Source organism: Balaenoptera borealis, assembly GCF_965194805.1.
Source record: "Balaenoptera borealis genome assembly, chromosome: 20".
In the NCBI taxonomy this organism is placed as follows: domain Eukaryota; kingdom Metazoa; phylum Chordata; class Mammalia; order Artiodactyla; family Balaenopteridae; genus Balaenoptera; species Balaenoptera borealis.
Window position 1 is genome coordinate 54,462,885 of NC_138879.1, and position 21,217 is coordinate 54,484,101.

The 21,217-nt window shown below is 50.5% G+C and overlaps 1 protein-coding gene across 4 annotated transcripts in view; it reads right to left on the reverse strand.

Moving 5' to 3' along the window:
- Window positions 1-21,217, reverse strand: part of GAS7 (growth arrest specific 7) — a 205,118-nt gene that overhangs the window by 78,068 nt on the left and 105,833 nt on the right. For all 4 annotated transcript variants that reach the window (XM_082373303.1, XM_082373301.1, XM_082373302.1 and 1 more), the window contains exon 2: window positions 5,114-5,234. In XM_082373303.1, coding sequence (XP_082229429.1) covers window positions 5,114-5,234 — 121 coding nt within the window. The remainder of the gene's footprint in view (window positions 1-5,113; window positions 5,235-21,217) is intronic.

The following is a 21,217-nucleotide window of genomic DNA, read 5'->3' on the forward strand; positions in this document are numbered from 1 at the left end:
TAACACTTAATCCTTGCCTCAGGCTCTGCTTTCTAGGGAAACAGGACTAAGGCACCCTCCTCAAATGGTCCTCTTTCTTTAGAAATGAAAGACAGATAAATGAAACTATTGGATTTAAAGTACACAAAGATTAATATATATGAGGTAAAATACTGACTCATACACTAAGCAAAACTAATCTTGGCCTTTGTTACTGGCTTGAAATATCCCTTCGAGGTCCAAATTGTAAAAATATATCTTAAATAATGTCTAAAAAGCCAGCATCTCTACAAAAAGAAGACCTGAATATCTCTGACCGTATCACTGTTAAGTGATTAAATGTGCGTATCTGGGCTTCCAATTATAAATAGAACAAAACAACTTTGTGCTATATTTCTTGAAATGCAATTATCTGTTATGCAAATAAGAGGTCCCGCTTAACACTAGCTTAGGTCCCTGAATAGGCTGGCTATTGATAATAGCTCAATATCCAGAAACTAAACACAACTCTCATTTTTGGCAATAGAGTCAACTTTGGGTGGAAAGGAGCACTTTTCAGGACAGTGCAGCACAAGCGATTTCCTGATACCAGAACCCTGGGGCCTGAGCTCAGTACCACCCTGCCTGACAAAATGCCCCGGAGAGCCATAAACCGTGAGGAGATAAGGGGAGATGGGTGGGGGGGAGATGCTTCCCAAAGTCTCATGCTCTGATGGCCTTGCTGAGTTTCTACGAAAACAATAGTGTCATTGCATTAACTTACCCACCAAAATTTCCTGTTAGCCATCTGGCCCAACACCATTTATTAAATAATGTGTGCTTTCCCCAAAGACTTAAAATATCCCCTCCCCCACCATAAATCTGACCTGTATTTCAGTCTGTCTTGACAATCTTTTCTCCTTTGCCATTCAGGACATTGCCTGCTCCTGGAAGCCTCACATCTCTGACGATTCTTTCCAAGCCCCCTCTGCCCCTCCCTTAAGCGTGGTTCTGCAGGGCTCTCTTCCCCCTGGAGGCTTGCCCTGGGTGACCTCCTGCACGCTCCTGACTTCAGTTCTCTGCTGATGAAATGCAAGTTCCGGGCCGCTACCTGGGCTTGCGCAGGTCGGTCCCCGCACAACGGGGCCAGGCCAAGGGACAAGTGGGGGTGTAACCCAGCCTGCTCTCTGCCCACCACGCCGTGCACCCACACAGCTCCCCAGAGTCTCATCTTTAGCCCAGATGACGACCCCTGAGTCGCAGACCCATCCGTCCAACATACACTACCCATCTCTCCCTGAATGTTCCCCAAGGAACGGTACGCTCAACGTGGAATCATCTTCTTTCTTCCAAAGCCATTCCTCCCAAGTCCCCTGTTCTCACTGAACAGCTCCGGCACACAAGGCAGAAAAGGAATCTGTGCGTTCTTCTTTCCTGGACCTGCCACATGTCGTCTGACAGATCGTACCTCCTCCTCTCCGGCCACAACTACAGACACGGAGCTGACCTCATCACTTCTCTTCTCATCGAGCCTGTCAGGTTCCTGCTCACCATCCTATAACCCATCACGCTGCTGCACGAGCAATCTCGCCACGATATTCTGAGGATGTCGAGCCAGCGCTCTGAACCCTTCCATCGCTTTCCATGCTCACAGGGCAAAGCCCCAACTCCTCACAGTGACCCCATGGGGGTCTCTAGTGGATCAGACCCCCAAGTCCCCCCCTCTCCGTTCCTCACCCACGCCAGCCACATCAGCCTTCCCCCTGCTGCCTCCCCTCTGTGTGTGCTGCCGCTGCAGCTGAGAACGCCCAAGGCAAGGACCCCGCATCCCCGCCCTCAAAGACTGTTCTGATACCCAGATAAAGCTGGCGACCCCCTTCCTTGAGCCTGCAGGTTTCCACGTTAACACCCGAAACACTCATTGGTTTCCGTGTTTCTGACTCCATCACACCTGCAGTCTTTGAAGGCGGAGATGGCCTCTGGTTTGATTTTGTATCCCACAGCAAAGCACAGCAGCCCTGTAACGATCCCCATGCAGAAAATCCTAAACGGATTTGAAAATAAGCAGATTAGCCAGAGCAAGGTAATACAAATGTAAATTGGGCTTTAAACTCCTTACATTTGTACATGGTGTAAAAAACGGGGACAGCACGTCTATGGTACCCCAGCGCCCTCTGCAAAAGAAGCGATTAGGGATTAAGGGAGACCAGGAGAGCTTGGAAGAAAGGTAGACAGACAGAGAAAAGAAGAAAGAAACGGCCCATGGCGCCTGCGAGAAGGGGGTCTGCTTCCTGGGCAGTGGTGCGCGATTCTGGCCAGAGTCCCAGGGCAGCAGAGATCCAAGAGGTGGGGCGGAAAGGTGGGTGCAGCTGGCCCGGCTGTGAGGAGACACATGCTTCCAGGAGTCAGGGGTCAGATAAATGTGGGTGTGAGAAGAGCGAGAGGCTGCTCTGATAAGCACCTTCCTGCAGAAAGGCAGTCAGATTAAAAAATTTACAAAGCAGCCCAGCAGCCAAACAAAATGGGGCGAAGATTCCAGAGGAGAATCAGAAAGATATCTGGTCTTCCTAGTGCCTTAAAACTAAAAAGCAAAATATTTAACGTGATGTTCAGGGTCTGCATGATCCCGCCAAACATGACTAACATTGTTGTCATGCTTCCCATCTCAGCTGAAGGGAACTTCCTCCTCCAGGAAGCCTCCCCTGACCTCCCAGGGTCTCTCTGGGACATGCTCTCAAAACACTGTGGACTCCTCCTTCACAGCCCTGCTCTCGACTGCAATCAAATATGGACTCATTTAAAATCTGCTTCTGGGAATTCCCTGGTGGTCCAGTGGTTTGGACTTGGCGTTTTCACTGCCAGGGCCCGGGTTTGATCCCTGGTCAGGGAACTAAGATCCTGCAAGCTGGATCAAAAGTTAAAAATATGGCCAAAATAATAAAAGTACAGCCAAAAATAAAAATAAAAAGTAAAATAAAATAAAATCTGCTTCCATTAGTAGAAGCTAAGCACTTTGAGGGCTGAGGCTGCTTCTTTTTTATTATTATATCCTCAGCATCCCACACTCTGCCTGGAACATAAGTGAGGCCCAATACATGTCTGTTGAATGAACAATTCAATCAACCAGATGAAGAATGAATTAAACAATCAATGAATAAAACTGGCATGTGTCTAGTGCACTATAGGATATTTATCAGTATCCCTGGCCTCTGCTCACTAGATGCCAGTATATTCCCCAGTTGGAACAATCAAAATTCTTTTCAGACTTGCCCCCTGGTGAGCAAAATTGTCCCTACTGAGAACCACTGTTATACTGGATTGTTGAGTAGGCTAAGTAAAATTATTTATGGGTAATTTAGTGCATTTTGACATATAATATGTATACAATAAATGTAATTGTTTGATTACTGATTAAAAAAAAAAAAAGCTGGCATGTGTCTAGAATGCAAGACCAAGGAGCCAGGAATACAGCAACCAATATGGTCCATGGGCCAACACATGAATGTCATCATACAGTTTGGGAACTCCCTAACTAAGATCAACTTTTACATTTTTAAATGGTTGAAAAAAGAAGCCTATTCCTTGACATGCAAGTTATTGGAAATTCACCCTGCCTGGTAACATAAAATGGGATTTAACTATCCCCTTACTAAAGAGAGGGCTAGTTAAATGAATGAGAGCATATACTAGCAACGGACTGTTTGTTACACGGCTATTTTTAAAAAATCAGATTTTAGAAAGCTACTTTTACCCTTCTGCCCCTTTGCAACAGAGTGGCTAATTCAGGACAAGAATGGAGCCGAATTCTTAATGATCTCAGGATCATTTGGTCGATTTCCGCATTTTACAGATGGGGCACTGCCCATACACACAGTCACCTCCGAAACTTCGAAGTCTGATAACAGTACAAAGCTGCTCACGTGCTTCTTGTGAGTAAGCTTCTGATTAGAATGGTCAGAAATATTTCCACTTCCCTTTTCCTAGAAACCCCTGGTTACCTCTTCAACTAGAACACCCCCCCTTGAGCGGAAGGCCAGGTTGCCACGGAATATAAACAAACCAGACGCCCCAAGTGGCAGCTGTCAGCTGCCTTCTCTGTTGCTTCCTCTAAACAGCAGCTGGCTCTCCTGTCACCAGTTCCCCACCCCGCCCCCGCCAAGTGCAGGTTCATAAACATAAACCATATCAATGGTCCTGTCGGGTGGGAAGAGGTAGCCGTAAGTCAGGTAGGCACAGATGAGGGAAGTGAGGTGCCGAAATCCTACCCGAATCCATGTTCTGCCTTGGCACACACACACATCTGTGATTCCCACCAAATCTAACTTTCTGTGTTTCCATCCTCTCCGTTCTCTGGTGGCAATTTCCCTGGAGTCAAGAGACAGAGCTGATGGCTGGCTTTGCTCTGCCCAGCCCAAGACCACAGGCTGTACACTGCTCTGTCCACCTTGTTATAGATTCCGCCACTCCTCCTTCTACGACCCTTCTCCAGCCTTCCTGCAGGTCATTCTACAGCCTACGTGCTAGGATCCTGGAGTTGTTGTGAAGGCTCAGGGTGCCTACAATAATTGGAGGCAAAGAGACGTGGTCCTGACCCAACTCAGAAATGCACAGGGAACCTCTAATCACCGGTTAGAGTAAATAATCCATAACTAGCCCCAGAATTTCCCAGAAAACATCCTAAGAAACTCCAGGCAGTGAGATACTTCAGAGAAGAGAGCGATGTTGTGATGAAGTTAGGGAAACCCCGCTCTCATAACCCTTGTTTGGGTATCAATCAGCGCGTTCCAAGTTCCAAGCAATCGTGCAGTAGCGTAACCTGTTTGATTTGATTTAAACCAGCTGTGGACCGCAGACCCTCTGGCGATCTCAGTTTGGAAAACACAGCCCCAGACCATGAGGCTGGGTTCCACAAAGATGTCGGGTGGTTGTGAGGTTCCAAGGATGACCCCAACTTTGAAGGGCAGCTTTCCCCACCCAGGCTCAGCCCCCTGCCACCCAGCCCTGTGAAGAAGGCAAGATTCACCTGCAGCCTCTGAGGTAGATTTCGGGAGGAAAAGTCTGAAGCCCAGGAGGTGAAGGAGGGAGGAGAGAACCACCCCTCCAGACGGACAGGAGCCCGGGGCTGGCGCAGGACGCTGCCCAGGGCGGGACTCACCATTGGTGGCTGTGTTGACATAGTAGCGCCGGCCCTGAGGGGATAAGTAGCTCTGCCAGCCTGGTGGAAGGACAACGGTCTGGCTGTCCTCTCCCGGTGGAGGGGGCACCATTCCAGGCTTCTGTGGAGGAAGACAGAGAAGGTCACACACATGTGGCATTTTTGCAACTGTCTTTCAACCAGGAAGTCAGAGGCAGATGAAGTCTCCCTGGAATGGCTCGACACTGGTGGGGGCGTGTGGCCCACGGGCCTCCCTGGGGGAGGTTACGGGCTGCAGGTGTGATGTCGGGGGTTGCCTGAGCATGACGTGTGAGGAGCCCTTGATTTTCAGAACCACCGCACAAGGGACAGCACCCCCCAGGGGACGGGGGAGATGCCCGTCGGTTAACACAAGAGCCGGGTTTTCTCCTCCTGGGCCCCCAGAAAGCCACTCACAGGGGTGCTGCACCTGCCTGGAGGAGGCGGGTCACTCCCCAGCTCCCACTGTGGAATCTGAAAATCCCCAGGACCACCAAATACAGCAGCAGACAAGGCCCAGGGCCTGCTATGGGAACCAACCAGGAGTAATTAATGCAAGTCTCAGCAGAGCGAGATGTTAAACCTTCCATAATAAAGCCAGGAATCAATGACGATCTAGGTGGGGTTTTTCTAGTCAAGTGTCCAAATCACTCTGGCAAAGAGAGCTGGGAATCTGAGTCGAAACAGACTTCCTTTCCCTCGTACGCGCTGATGGATGGTTTAATTCTTTAAACTATGCACGGTAGTACTTTGAAAAAAAAAAAATCAGAGAAAAAGCATAGAACAGAAAAACAAGATGCAGACACAAAGGCTAAAACAGAGGCGATCTGTGGTGGTGGGATTCTGGGGAATTTTTATTCTTTTCTTTTTGCTTCTCTCTCGCATCTAAATTTTCTTCAGTAAACACAAAAGCAAAAGCTGTTAGCTAAAGAACATTGAAAAATAAGGAAAGAAGGTCCAAGTTAGCCCGTCATACAATTGCGGTTCCTTGTGAAGAAAGTAAATTGACTAAAATCAGAATTCCAGCCACACGAGGAGAGGTGCTGTGAATTTCTCAACAAAGCTGGACCCTGTTCAGAAATATTAAAACGCGTCAGTTTCTAAGTGCCCTCAGCATCCCGCAGCCATGCCCACGGAGGCAGGTGCTCATCGCTGGTGACCACCGCTTAGGAAGATAAGAGATCGGAAGTGAGCAGTAGAGACACGCAGCTCCCAGACTGCTCTCAGCGTTTCTGAAGCTGCAAAGCCACGTGCTTCTGCTTTCTGGGGTGCCCTGTGCACCCTCAGCGGGATGGGATCAATCCCAGCTGCTCCCGGGACTTCCGAGTAAACACAGCCACCCCGTGGCCCTCTGAGTAACGGCGGTGTATGTTTCATTATGAATTTTCACAACTTAACTGAAAGCTTTCCCCCACGCCCCGATCGCTTCTGTCTCCCACACCTGTTAACTTACGGCTCCTCTCTGATTCCGTGCGCTGGCTTCTAAAAGAACTACCAGGGGCCACAGAGCAGTCAGGAGGCCGCCTCACCAGCAGAGCATGTCCACTGAGCCCAAGCACACCCCTGTCAACGTTTCCCTAGGCGTCCAGACACTGCTCCGGCCTCTTCCAGATTGGAAGGTGGTCGCAACATGTGCAAGCCCTGTGATGAGTACAGTGTCTGTGTGGATAACATATCCCACAGGCAGGAGACAGACATTCTGGCTGAGTGGAGTTGGGAGTAAAATACGAGTAGGGAGCTCAGGAGGTTGGCTGAAGAGAGGAACATTCTATCAACAGAACCAGGTTGCTTCTGCTTGAGTTCAGGTAACTTAGAGCATCCAAGAAGGGAACGCCAGATTACAGCTTGTCTAAATAACCTGATAAGAAACGAGAAATTGTTAAGAGGTATTAAACAAGGCTCAGAGATGGACGTGGCCAGAAAAAGGTTGCAGAGGAGAGAGGGACCCAGAAGCACAGTGAAAACCAGCCCTCTGGCCTCAGGCTCACTCGATCTTGACACGGCCCCTTAGCTGCCACGTGACCTGGGGAAATGACTCAACCATCTGTGTCTACTGCCACATCTGTGAAACATCAGCCCAGCTGTGGAAGATACCATGGAGATTAATAACAAACTGGCCACCTAGGACAGTGCCTGTCACCAGTTGTGCCCAATGGGCGTTCCCAGCGGAACAGGGGGCCGTTCAACGCTGAGCAAGACCGGGCTTCACACAGCCTCTGCCTCCTATAATGTGAAGTTCAGGGGCACACACCTGGCCTCCGCCCCACCCTCCCCATCACTGTGGCTGAAACGTCACCATTAACAGTCCCTTCTCTGAGGTTTCTGTTTCCAGGACTCCTCGACTTAGAAGGCAAACACAGACCTGTAGGGGAGGCCACTGGGTCAAGATGCTGACTCACATACTCTGGTGAAAAGACCTCTCCTTAGCTGGACTGGTGGAGAGAGTGGACCGAACCTTCCGTCCCTCTGCGTCCCCCTGGTGAAATAGCATCGGTGACATCTGTCCTGTCTCCACAGCTGCACGGTGCTTTTCTCTTTAGAATGACTGGTTAATCTGCCTAACTCTGTAGGGTCAGAAGAAGCCCGGGTTTCCATCTGAGGACACTGATGACCAGGTAGGGGCCATGAGGGCTCTGAGGTCTCCCCCGTCCAGGAAATGCAGGACCCTTTGGAAGGTACCTGGGGGAGGCATCCCTGATGCTGAGCCCAGAAGGGCCAAGAGGTGCTGAAAGAGGGGAGGGGGGCACCCGGGCCAACTCAGCCAATTTCCTAATTTGGCCAACGTGGCAAAGAGGTCTCCACATCCCCCCCAGCATGGCCACGGGGCCCCACCCTCCTCACCATCTGACTGTGTTCTGCCTCCGCCCTGCCCCCCAGGCAGGCACAGTGCCCTTGTTTTCTCCCCTCTTCCAGAAAGAAGTTCCTCCTGTTGGCTGGCCTGTAGTAAGTCAGGAGTCAAAGACATGTGGACAGGGACTTCCCTGGTGGTCCAGTGGTTAAGACTCCGCGTTCCCAATGCAGGGGACCGGGTTCGATCCCTGGTCAGGGAACTAGATCCCACATGCATGACACAACTAAGAGCCCACATGAGGCAATGAAGATCCCACGTGCCGCATCTAAGACCCGGAGCAGCCAAATAAATAAATAAATATTAAAAAAAAAAAAAAAAAGACGTGCAGACAGCTGGGTACATCCCCAAGAGAACCGAAAACAACACTCAAACACAGAATTGTACGCACATGTTCACAGCAGCATTATCTACAATTACCGACAGGTAGAAACAGCCCAAGTGTCCGTCAACTGATGAACGGACCAACAAAATGTGGTGTGTCCATAAAAAGGAATATTCAGCCATCCAAGGGAATGAAGTACTGATACACACTACAACACGGATGAACCTTGAAATCATGCTATGTGAAATAAGCTGGACACAAAACCCCACATATTGTTCAATCTCACTGATGCGAAATATCCAGAACAGAAAAATCCGTAGACACGGAAAGCAGATTCGTGGTTGCCAGGGGCTGGAGGGAGGGGGAAATGGGGGCAGGCATTCCTTTTTGGGGTGATGAGAATGTTCTGGAACTAGACAGTGGTGATGGTTGCACAAAACTGTGAAGGTATAAACGTCACTGACCGTACATTTTATGTTAGGTGTATTTTAACACACACACACACACACAGTTGGCCTTCCCACCCGCAGGCCCTCATCTAAGAGGCCCAAACCACCACCATGACCTCATTCCTCGTGGTCGTGGAGGGGCAGGCCTCCTGGGAGAGCTGCCCCACAGCCATCAAGAGGATTCAGCGTGAGTAACTACCCAGTAATTAAGGCCTCTGCCAAACCTATTCTTCTAATTAGTTTCCTTCCAACTTAAATCCTTCCCTTGCCTTCCCTAGTTCTGTGGCTTCTCCCCTTCCATTTCAGCAGCTCTTTCCCATGGGAATAGGAACAGAAGCAGGGGTGAGAGGTGAGGCTGGGGGCCCCACCTACAATGAAAACGATCCGAAGGAGTGTCAATCGGGGGAGATGAAGCCAGTTTCTTCCACCTAAGAAATTCTTAACCTCATGCACAGGACTGCTTTGTGGGAATCAGAAAACGCTGCCTCTTCTCCAGATGGGCCAGACCCCTGAGTGCAAGGCTGGGTTTCAGCTGCCCCTGACTCCCCCCCCAATCTGGGCCCCCTTGTTGAGTAAACAACCTGCTCAACTGTGTATGACAGCCCATCCTCTGAGAATCTAAAGAAAACTATGGCTCTTCTGCCCCCCAAAATGGAGGCATGTGTGCACCTACTCACTCCCCTTACTTCCTGTGGAACATCGAGAGTTTCTAGACCACTTCAGAACCCTAGTCTAGAAGGTCCTCAAGAAACATCTGAGCTCAGATCCCATTTGCGCTCATTGATAATGACTTTCACCAAATGTTTACAGTGCACCAAGGACTGGGCCAGGTGCTTCACACACTCATCTCTAATCATTGCCACAAGCCGGCCACAGAGATGCCACTTTTTCCCATTTTAAAAGGAGGAATCTGAGACTCAGGGAGTTTAATATCTCCACCAACACTGCACAGCTAATTAACTGGTGAAACCAAACTTTAAGATATTAGCTTTGTTTCTATCCAGTTACCCAAATCCTAGTTACCCTCAGCCCATCTCTCCCCAGCTGTCTGTGATCAGCTCTGTATCTTCACCTGGACCACCTGACATCCCAGCTCCCGTGCAAGGAGGATGGCAACTCAGGCCTGATTCTCCTGCCTGTCTCACGGTCTCCAAACGAGCATATGCCTTCCCAGGAGACGTGCAGAAATATCACCGCCCACGTCCAAGCAGTCACGTTCCCCGCCTGTGGGCTGACTTCCTTGTCTCCTTACTTAGAACAACACAACCAGAGAAATTTTCCTCTTAATGATGGCTACTGATCCCCTCCTCGGAGGGGGAAAAAAAGAGCAGACAAACAAAGGGAAGTCACCTAGAGATTAAAAACAAATCCCCCTACATTGGTGTTTCTCAAAGTGTGGTCCCTGGGACACCCCGTCCATCACCAGGGATGTGGGTTAAAGTGCAGATGCCGGGGCTCTGACTCCAAATCAACCTTGAGCCTAGAAAGCTGCTTTTTAACATGTACCCTTAAATCTCATGCTCAATGAACTCAGAAGAGATGGTCTGCAGCTTTCTTTTGAAGGAGTGATGGAGAGAAAACATCACTTCTGAGATCAAAACTGGGAACAGAAAATTAATAATTTATAAAAAGACAGTGTTTGGCTGTCTGGCTACTTATAAAGAAAAGACTCCTGTCCCCTGGCCCAGACCCTTCAGATAGACTATTCTAAGAGATCTGATCTTGCCTCTGCAGCCTCCAGGCAGTACGAACCCCCACCCTCAGACCCCCCCAGTTTCTTCAAGTTCAACCCAGGACTCCTTGCCTCTTAGGAGACTTCCGGAAGCACCTGGTTCTTACCTTCCGCAGGTGTGAGCAAACGGTCCTCGCCGGTGGTAATGGGGGGCCGTCAGACACTTGATTTTGCAGCCGGATCGGACGGTTTTAAGGTCCCCCCATTCCGCGTCTTCTCACACCCCAAACCCAGAAGCAATAGGAGCGCTAAAGAAAGGCATTTCCACGGCCCTCACAGCCCCCCTCCCCCACACCCAGATCTATATATAACAGCACTGAAGTTGTCAGCCTAAGGAGCCACTTTCTGGCAGACCCGTTGCCATGGCAATGACTGCTAATGAGCCCGGTACCGTGACTGGCAGCGCCTGAAGGCATCTCCATAAAGAACTCGCCAGCAAGTTCTCCCTTCCCAACGACACAGCCAGCTGGGACACCCGGGAGCAGCCAGGACGTGGCCAGGTGTGCCTGGGAGCCATCAGCCCCCGGGGAACCAGTTTGTTACAGGTGCGCCCTGAGCAGTCCCCGACCCGGAGGCCAGAAGCGGCTTCCACTGTCACTCAATATGGTCAACCAATTCGGGACAGGGTTGCAAGAGAGTCACCAAGAAGCCCAAGACCCCGGGCTTCCCTGGTGATGCAGTGGTTAAGAATCCGCCTGCCAATGCAGGGGACACGGGTTCGAGCCCTGGTCCGGGAAGATCCCACATGCTGCAAAGCAACTAAGCCCCGTGCGCCACAACTACTGAGCCTGCACTCTAGAGCCCACGAGGCACAACTACTGAAGCCCGCGTGCCACAACTACTGAGACCACCTGCCACAACTACTGAAGCCCATACGCCTAGAGCCCGTGCTCCACAACAAGAGAAGCCACCGCAAGAAGCCCGTGCACCGCAACAAAGAGAAGCCCCAGCTCGCCTCAACTAGAGATAAGCCCTCGCTCAGCAATGAAGACTCAACGCAGCCAAAAATAAATAAATAAACTTAAAACAAACAAACAAAAAACCAAAAAAAAGAAGCCCAAGACCCAGCGGGGCTGGAGACTGGAGAGTCACATCCACCCCACGCCTTTCTGCTGACACCTGTTTAGGGTGGAGAGATTCCCAGACAGAGCTGGGAAGAGCTACCCAAGGAAAGATCATCTCTGGCTACAGGGTAAGAGACAAGGCATGAAGCAGGGCCCCACTTCCCACACCGGTGCCGCCAGCCACAGGGTCTGTGTCCACAAGAACACTGAGCACGTCTCCTCTGTCTCACAGGTGAAAGTATTGTTCTGTCTGGCTCTGGCAGCCTTTCTATCCATGGAGAGCGACTCAGAGAAAATAGCTGGGGAGGAAGGAGGGGGCCCGTGACAACAGCACAGTGCATTCTGGGAAGTGTAGTCCTCCCAAGTAGTTTCATAGGCTGGTGGGAAGAGGATGGACATTGACAGCATCTTCATGTTCTTCTAGGGGTGAGAGATTTGGAGATCCGGCCAGAGGGCAGAGGAAGAGGAGGAGGAGGAGGAGGGGCCGCACAACAGAGAAACAGAGTGTAAGATTCAGGAAGGCAAGGCCATGTCCACCTTGTTCTTAGCTTTAGTCTCAGCTCAGTACCCAGAATATTGGATGGAGGGATGCATGGATGGAAACTGGGAATTGTAATAGAAACTGGGCTTCAAACAGATTTGAGAGGCTATTTCCCCAAGACAAGTAAACAGAGAATGGCTGTCCAAGCAATGCATGTGCCCCACCTGTGAACAAATCCCAGCTCTTCATGGACTGACTGAACGGACTGTTCAACTCTGAGTACAGGGAGGTGGGGGACACAAGATAACACAGTGTTTCTTTAAGGGCAGAAATTAAATTGAGGAAGAGCATCCAGAAGCTTCAGGAGCAGCACAAACTTCTACTCACGAGCTCATCTGGTCTCCAGAAGAAAAATTCCAGGAAGCCATTTAGCAACCTCAAAAGAGGGCAGGAAGATACAGCCTCTATTATACAAACGCCGAAGTCATAAGGAGAGAACAAACTAACGGAAAAAAAGGCAAGTTGGTTTTAAAAAATGGTATAAAAAAAAAAAGGACAGGATGTGCTCAAAACTGTAGGGAAATGTAAAAGGTAGTGATAAAAGGAATATCCACATTGGTTGCAATAGAACATAAAATCAGTATTGTAAAAAGAAAAAAAAAGTCAGTTCTGTACAAAACAAACTGAAGAATTTTTTTTCCCAGAATGCAAAGGAAATGGGAAAACATGAAAACGGAATCGACAGAAGAGCAGGCCAAGATGCTAGGTGTTCCTGAAGAAGAAACTAGAACAAAAGCCGTAGCAGAAAAGAAACTATAAACAAAGGTTGATTGGCGGGGCGGGGGAAGAAAACCTCCCTCAGCTCCAAGAGACACACAGGAAGGTCCGCACTGCTCCAGGCAAAATGGGTTTTAAAAGCCCAACAACAAGCTGACACCCTCTAACAATACATTTACACAGCAAAGAAAGGATAAAGTCCTACAACGCTTTAAGTGGGAGGAGGGTGTCTCCGATAAAGGATCATAAATAAAGCTGCTCTCAGCTCCTCTGTGACCACATTTCCAAAGACACCCCTGGACCCCTATGTAGAAAATGCCGAGCCCATTCTATGTGGCCACGCTGTCTTTCATGAGTGAAATCGATCGAAATACATTGCTCTACAGACAAGGGTTCAGGATATTTACCAATCAAGTGCTTAAAAGACGTACTCCAACTGCCTGAAAGATTAAAACAATTACAGGTGAAGAATGAAGGCCTCGAGGTAAAAAGGACCAGGGCTGAACACTGAAAGCAGCTTTTAAAAAAATGTGTAAATAATCATTGTAAACCTAGTTACAGAACATGTGTAAGGGTCACTATTCTCAATACATAGTGTAAAAAAAAAAAAAAAGAAATAAAAACCCGGATCACAAATTCCAGAAAATACTAGAAAAGATCAGGAGGTAGGAGAAGAAAAGTGTGGACGCCGAGAGAAAGGAAACAGAATCCCACTCTCCCTTCCCATCCTGATAAAGTCCCCTTCTTCCTCTCCCCCCTCCTGCCAAGACTTTCAGGTACGTACGCAATTCGCTACCATCCTCTGGCATCTGGCATTTGTCCTCCTCTATTTCCTAGAGAAGGACGGGTTTCCAGCCAGAGGGACCACGGCAGAAGGGAAGGGTCCTTGCAGACCACAAACTTTCTTCCACAGGGAGCCCTGAGCCCTGAAATCCATGAAGGCAGACAGGGTGGGCCCAAAGCCCTTTGCTGGATGAGGGAACGCTCAGGAACCCAGGGCTTCTAGAAGATCTCATCTGTTCCTCCTGTTTGCCTTTGGAAGCCCTCAAAGCCAAAGCTGGGCTCAGCACTCAGAGAAGACTGTCACTATCGCCCAGCCTGAGTCTGAGCTTTTCTGCTTCCCTTGATCCACTCTGGTTGGACCCCGTGTGAAAGGGGGTCCAAACCATAAGGCTCACCTCTAGCTTTTACCCGTCAGGAGCCATAGAGCCACAGGATGTCTTTCTCCCTTTCACTTCTCTACGTGCAGAATTTCTCAGTAAATGTGACCGACTCGTCAGAGGTTCTGCCAGAACTCTCCATGAGTATACTCACACCCCTCTTACTAGAAATCACCTGGTTGGGTCTTTGAGTCCATTTTATTTTATTTTATTGTACCACATTTACTCTTTTTTTTTTAATTTATTTTTTACTGAAGTATAGTTGATTTACAATGTTGTGTCTTTGAGTCCATTTTAAAGGAAATTTCCAAACCAGGCTCTAAGCACTTAAATGCAAGAGCTCCCAGGACTCTTCTAAACCTGATACCCAAGTGTCCTCAGGCCTCATTGCTCAGAGTAGATGGATAGATGGATGGATGGATGGATGGATGGATGGATGGATGGGGTACCTTTCACAGCAATGATCCACATCCCTCTGGCTTGACTCCCCCGCTTAATCATGCCAGACCTGTACCCACCCCATCCCCGAGAAGCTCCCAGGATGATATCTACCGGTGGCCAGAGGGTGACGCACCTGGACTCGCCAGCCCCGTTCCCCATGAGCGTCTGCCTTGCTTTTCTTTGCCTGCATCAGTGACCTTTCGCAATCCCCCCACTGGCTCCAGCACTGTCCTCCATCCATGACGCTGCTGGAGGAAGCCTCACGCCCTGGCTGCCACTGGTACCCACTCCGAGCGGTCGACATCAGCGCCATGGGGGTTTTCTCCCGGCACCCACAAAGCTGTCAGCCCTGGGCCTGGAGGCTGAACCGCTTTGAGCGCTGCAGGCGTGTCTGGCTCCTGAAAACTCAGCGAGAGTCCTGGCCACTCTGAACATCCATCAGCAAGCCCCCCAGGGCCTCCCTGGGGGCCAATCAACTCACTGGGCATGTTTCTTAGGACTGAATAGGCAGAGGACACAGAACAATAAACTCTGTATTTTCTGACCCTGAAAAGGAAGGGAGTGATCTGGTGGACCAGGAATTTTGATTAACACAATTACAATGTAGCCCATGCAGGGATACAGGAAGTCAACCCTCGCAGGAAAACTTGCTCAACTGGAAACCACGGGGTCTCCAGCGGGGCAAGGATGGATGAAAAGCTTCGCAAGTGATACTGCGAATTACAAGAAAGCGCTGGATGAATGAACCCTCCTGGTTCAGAGGCCACTTCATGGCCTTGAAGTGTCTGGGGGTCAAGCAGTAGAGGGTAGAAAGTGGCTTCTACGTGGGCCCGGCACGCATTCCTGCATGGGCCCCACTCCACCAACCCTGGAGGGAAGAGATTTGATTATTGTTTCCCCTGTCGTACAGATATAAGACAGAAGGGCCAATTCAGAGGGTTTAAGAGGAGACAATGCAAGGAACGAGGAACTCTGGATGGCTGGTACTTTTCCTGGCGACACCATCCAGCATGACAGGGACCCGAGAGATGCCCTGTCTTCAGCATCTCCTGGGAGAATCTCCACATTGACCGAACAGCATAAACATGCCACTGAACATCACAGTCACTCTTGCTGTTTACGAGGTTTGGAGCAGGTACCCGGAGGCCTCATGGCCGTGCTGAGGGCCACACGGGGAAAGGGGTTCCCGTGGATGTTCCTGAAATACAGAGAACAGCTCCGGGAGTAAGACGGGAAGCCACAGCTGCTTCCCCACCTTGGAGTCTGGAGGGGCTTGGGGAACCCCAGAGAAAGCCCCTAACTTTTGCCCTGTTTCTCAGGTGCGTCTGATCCTGATGCTTCGGAGCTATAAAGGAAAAGGCAGTGAGCTCCCGGCAACCCGTTCCAACTTCTGGCTCCTGAGCAGGAAAAACCCAAGTGATTCTGCTCACTTGTGATTAACAAAGACATTTTTATTCAGACTCAGCTTCCTGATGGGCTGTTGAGAATGTTGGCTCCCTTCCTCCTACCCCTCCCCTAGCAGATAAAAATAGCAGGGGCTGTTCTGACATCCTACCTCCACGTCGGGAGCGTCGGCAGAAAGCACAGGGGTCTAGGCTTAAAGAGACTGTGTTCCCAGGCAACGAGCTGTGATTTACGCAGTCCTCTTTGCCTCTCTGGATGTCTGTCTCCTCGTCTGTAAAACCAAGGGCTGCCAGCCCTCAAACACTGGGGTTCGGACTTCCCTGGTGGCGCTGTGGTTAAGAATCCGCCTGCCAATGCAGGGGACACAGGTTCGAGCCCTGGTCCGGGAAGAGCCCACATGCCGCGGAGCAACTAAGCCCGTGCGCCACAACTACTGGGCCTGCGCTCTAGAGCCCACGAGCCACAACTACTGAGCCTGCGTGCCACAACTACTGAAGTCCATGCACCTAGAGCCTGTGCTCCGCAACAAGAGAAGCCACTGCAAGGAGAAGCCCGTGCACCGCAATGATGAGTAGCCCCTGCTCGCCGCAACTAGAGAAAGCCCGCGCACAACAACAAAGACCCAACGCAGCCAAAACTAATTAACTAAATAAATTTATATGAAAAAGACCACTGGGGTTCCACAACCTGAGGCACGTCTTTCATAACAGAACCCAAAACTTCCACAAGGGAAAATTCAAGGCATTTAAATGACCAGTGCAAACTTGCAAAAGCAGCTGCTACATAAAGAGGTGGCAGAGACCTCCTGACGAGGAACATAAACGGTCATGAAACATTACCCTTTTTTTTCTGCATGATTCCCCCAGACTCTTTTGGGGTCCAAAGAGGAAGCAGTCTGAAACTCTTTTGGTCTAGAGATACCGCTTCATTCACTCCAGACTCAGGATTGGTGGGAAAGACACCAGTGAAGTGATTAACAAATATTGTAGATCATTAAGTTTATGCCCAAACCAGGATACTATTATAAATTGTGGGCATTAGACCTCAAACCACTATTAGAGACTGAACACTGAATTCTCCTCCCTTTTGCTACAGGGCACTGCTCTGGCCTCTTTAGGGCTGAAATGTCCCTATTTGTGAGAGGAAGGAGTTGGGGTAAAGTTTCACAATTTCCATAGTTGTAAAGGATCTCAAGATACATCCTAGGAGAGGAAAAAAAAGAAAAACAAACAAAAAAACGCATCCTAGATTTTCTATACTAGTTTACCTCTATAATGATATCAATTATCCTGCCCTAGAAGATGTTTTTTGCAGGACATTTTGAGGCTCACTCACCAGAAACACTCTCCCTAGGGAGCTCCTGGTAGGGTGAAGACCCCACTAGATGATTCCGGGTCCAACTTCTCTTTGCAGAGGAAAAAGGCTGGGAATAAGAGAGTTTTGCCAAAAACACTTGGTATTGGGAGGGGAAAAAGAAACACGGCCTTTCTTTAGTATTAAGGTGCAAAACCCCAAAATGCCTATGCCATTTCTGGCACTTTCGTAAGTTGTTATGACTCTGAAGAAAACCCCATAACCAAATTTCCCAAGCATTCTGTTCTGTTCGAAATGGATTTAAGAGGCTCAGAAGTGAGGCAGGGAGTTGAAAGTTGCTAGCCCGGGGAAGTCAGAGGCTTGGGTACCTCATGGAAAGCAGCCTGCCCGCCAGAAAGGAACTTCAAAGACAGGTGACACAGCTGTTGCCCACAGCTGCTCCGGGAGTAAAAGCGGGCTTCCTCGTGGGGAGTGGGTACCGTTTTAAAGGGAGGCAGACTAGAGCTCATTAGGGCACAAAGATGGGTGTCTCTGATGGCTGGTCTCTGGCCGAGGTCCAGCTGATCCAGCTTTACGGATGCTACTTGCAGGCCCGCAGGCACCAAAAGAAACCCGGGGCAGCCAGTCTTCTCACCATGGAGACGCATTCCACTTACTCTGCAGTGCCAACGGCCTGGGCTCCCAGGGATTCCAATCAAAGACTTCTGACTCTGCGAGCTGGTTCCCAGAGATCCCTAGTTGGCCCTGAACCATGAGCACCGGGGGGAGATTAAGGCTAAGAGGGGCTGGTTCTGTTTCTATGAGTCAGAAGGGGTGCGATTCCAACCAACCCAAGTCAGCTGCCATTTCTGGAGCCTGAGCTCCTGGTGCACATAAAACTTAGACAAATGGGACAGCCGAGGACATGGCCGTCGAGGTTTCGGATCTACCACCGCTCTGGGGCACCATGCAGAGAACACGGACTCAAGAGCTGCCTCTGTCTTGCTGTGAGATCTTGAGCAACGTACTTCATCTCTGCTGGTACAGAATTTCCTCATCTCAAGAATACGGAAGTTGGACCAGATGGTCTCCAGGGTTGTTCTTGTTTGTTTGTTTATTTTTTGTTTGAAAGGTATAGCCTAATGCTCAATGATTCTGGATGTTAGTATCTCTCTTTTAAGGATGTGCCATTTTTGTCGGAGGAAAAAAGGCACGTTCAAGTGCAGACACGGGATTCAGAGGCGGTCCTGGAACGCTGCCCGGGCCCCAAACACCTGGGCTTCTGCCTCGCTACCTTGGAGCTCAGCGCCTCCGCCTCTCACCACGGGGCGTTCTGGTGAGTTCTTCTGTCCTGATGGCCTGTGTCCGCCCCTTCCCTGTCACTCCCAGAGCCACGCACGGTTGCTCTCTATTTTGCCAAGAACCGGACGTCCACCTGGCGTCCTGCGATTCCCTGTAACCGAAGTTAGAATTCTCCCCGCACCCAAAGCACGCTCCGGAAGAACAGTTCCAGACCTGCTGGCACACGGCGCCTCTGCTCACCACTCACGCTGCACCCCGCCAACAGCCCGCACCCCATACACCTCAGCCTCTGCCGAGAGCTTTACCGGGCTCCTCCCCGCTCCCTGAATGCACCTCAGCGTTCATCTCCTTGCTAATCCCGTCCTCCCCGTAAACCTCCCTGCCGCCACGCGCAGCCAGGGCCACACCTGCCCAGGGCTCTGCAGCCAGGTCGTGGGCAGCTGTAGCTGTCAGCGCTGGATTGACTGGTCTGGGTTCTTTACAACAGCCATCATCCCAGTGTGGTCCCTGCACCAGCAGCCCAGGCGTCCTCTGCAAGCTGGTCTGAAACGCAGGGTCCCAAGCCCCACCCTAGAGCCAGGCTCTACGTCCGAAAGGTCCCCGGGCAATTCAGAGGCACGTTAGGCTCTCTGAGAAGCCCAGCTGGGAACCAGGTCACTTGGCTGGTCAGAGGATGCTCCGGGAGGATAAGCACCGTCTCTGCTCCTGGTACAGGTTCAGGCCTCGATCGGAAGCCACGCCACAATCAGAGAGGCTGATTTTGACCCAGCCAGTGGGATAGAACGTCCTGGAGGAAGGTTTTGTGCAGAGACAGACGGGACTTTCCACAGAAACTGGACCTCCTTCGGCTGTCCAGAACCTCAACAAAGCGGTCACTAAAGTCTGAGCTGATCCCTCTTGGTCCCTCTTTCCAAAGAAGGGGAGAGTCTAACTTTCAGAGGCAGGACGGTTGGCAAAATAAGGCAATTCTCCTCTGAAGTCTCCGGAGAGCGTCCATCATCTTTAGGGCGGCCACGGCTGCCACCACCAAACTGGACAGAAACATCCAGCCCAGCCTGGAACCCCAATGCAGATACTGGATTAACTGGGCAGATACTCAACAACCTTCTGGGGAACTGTGTCCTTTAATGGGCTTTTCACCATCCAGTGTCCCATCTGGAACTGGGCCGTGGAGTAGAAGGTAAGTGGGTGGGTAGAAGCCAAGCTTTGGATGTGGGACAAGTTACTGGCAGAGGCAGATCTGGACTCCAATCCCCACCATAGAAAAATCCACATGTCACCACTCTTCTGCTTCTCCGTCACACTGAACTGAACTGCTTCCCCAGGGAACCAAGGGGGAGCCAAGGCCCTTTCCCTCCACAAACATCCCCTTTTCAATCTTTTGCCCCCTCTCCTTCCTGGTTTCTCCAACATCAGCCCACATCTTCTCCCCTCCTCCTGCCTCGGGCCCGGGAAAGGTGCCCCCAACACACCAGACTTTGTAAGCTCAGCAGCTGGGAGCCCGTATCTCGGAGGGTTCTCAGAACCGCCTCTTGAAAATGCTCAAGCCATCTTAGGAGCATGCGGAGAAAGGCAAGCTGCACACACGCTGGCAGGTAAGCAGAACGATTCTTACCATTGGAGGAGGGCTCATCTTCTCTGGGGGCCGCTAACTCAGAGTCGTGGGTCCTGTCTGCGGTGCCCGGGCTGCTGGCCAGGGCCCCTGCCAGCTTCCTCTCCACAGGCCCCTCTGTGGGAAATGAGGCCCAGGCGAACAGCTACCCCAGGGTCAGGGCTCTGGGCACCCCGGAGGATGTTTCTGTGGCTTTTCTCATCGCTGTTCTTTCACAAAGAACCCACTACATTGCACAGTTCCTTCCAAATCTGCTCCAGCTCCTGTGGGGAAATCAACGATGCCTTCTGGACTTTCCAGATACAAAGGATCTGGGGGCTTTCTTTCTTTCTTTCTCTCTCTCTCTCTTTCACTCTTTCTTTCTTCCTTTCCTTCTCTTTCTCTCTTTTTTTCTTTCTCTTTCTTTTTTGCACGCTTTTTCTCCTTCCTCAGCTAAAAAAAGTTGGCTGAGGTCACGACATACAATGGCCAAGCCTGTGTCACTGACCAGATGCCTTCCACCCCCAGGCCCGCGGACAAGAGCTCCTTTGTCCACTGTATTTTAGGCGGGACTCCCTGGGCCTGCCCAAGCCCTGCTGGGGAATGTTCCGCCAACTTCTTCCCATCCCAAAGTCACAGCTCTGGCCCCGGCTCCGGCCCCAGCTGTGCGAACCCAAGGCCAGATAAAAACCAACATAAAAAGGATGGAGAATGCTCCCCCAAAGAACCACTGTGCTGGACTCGTCCAGGGCTGGAGAGCTGCTGCCCCCAAAAGGGCAAGATGAGGGTCCCCTGCCTTCACTCAGCCCCTGTCACCTCCAAACCTGGACAGACAGCGGGAAAAGAGGAGGCAATGCTGGGCATCTCAGATGAAAACAGGCTGGGGATCACCAAGCTGTTAGGTTCACGGGAAGAAAGGACTGGACCCTGAGAGCCACACTGCCTCCACCAAGGAAATGAGTTTCAGCAAGGACTTGGCTCCTTGGTGAATATATCCTATCCCTCCGCTTAGAAAGCTTTTCGGAGCAGCTGAAGGTTTAGCACTTGAAGTGCCCTGCATTTCTGGGTTTGCTTTCAGATGCAAACCTTTGGGATTTTAGGAACTGATTCTTTACCTCGAAGTAAATATGGTGTTCTGGAGGAACAGAGGTCCTGAGGACTGCGCGGTTTCCTATAAACTATCACTTCTCTCAAACGCATGGATGAAGTGTCTACTTAG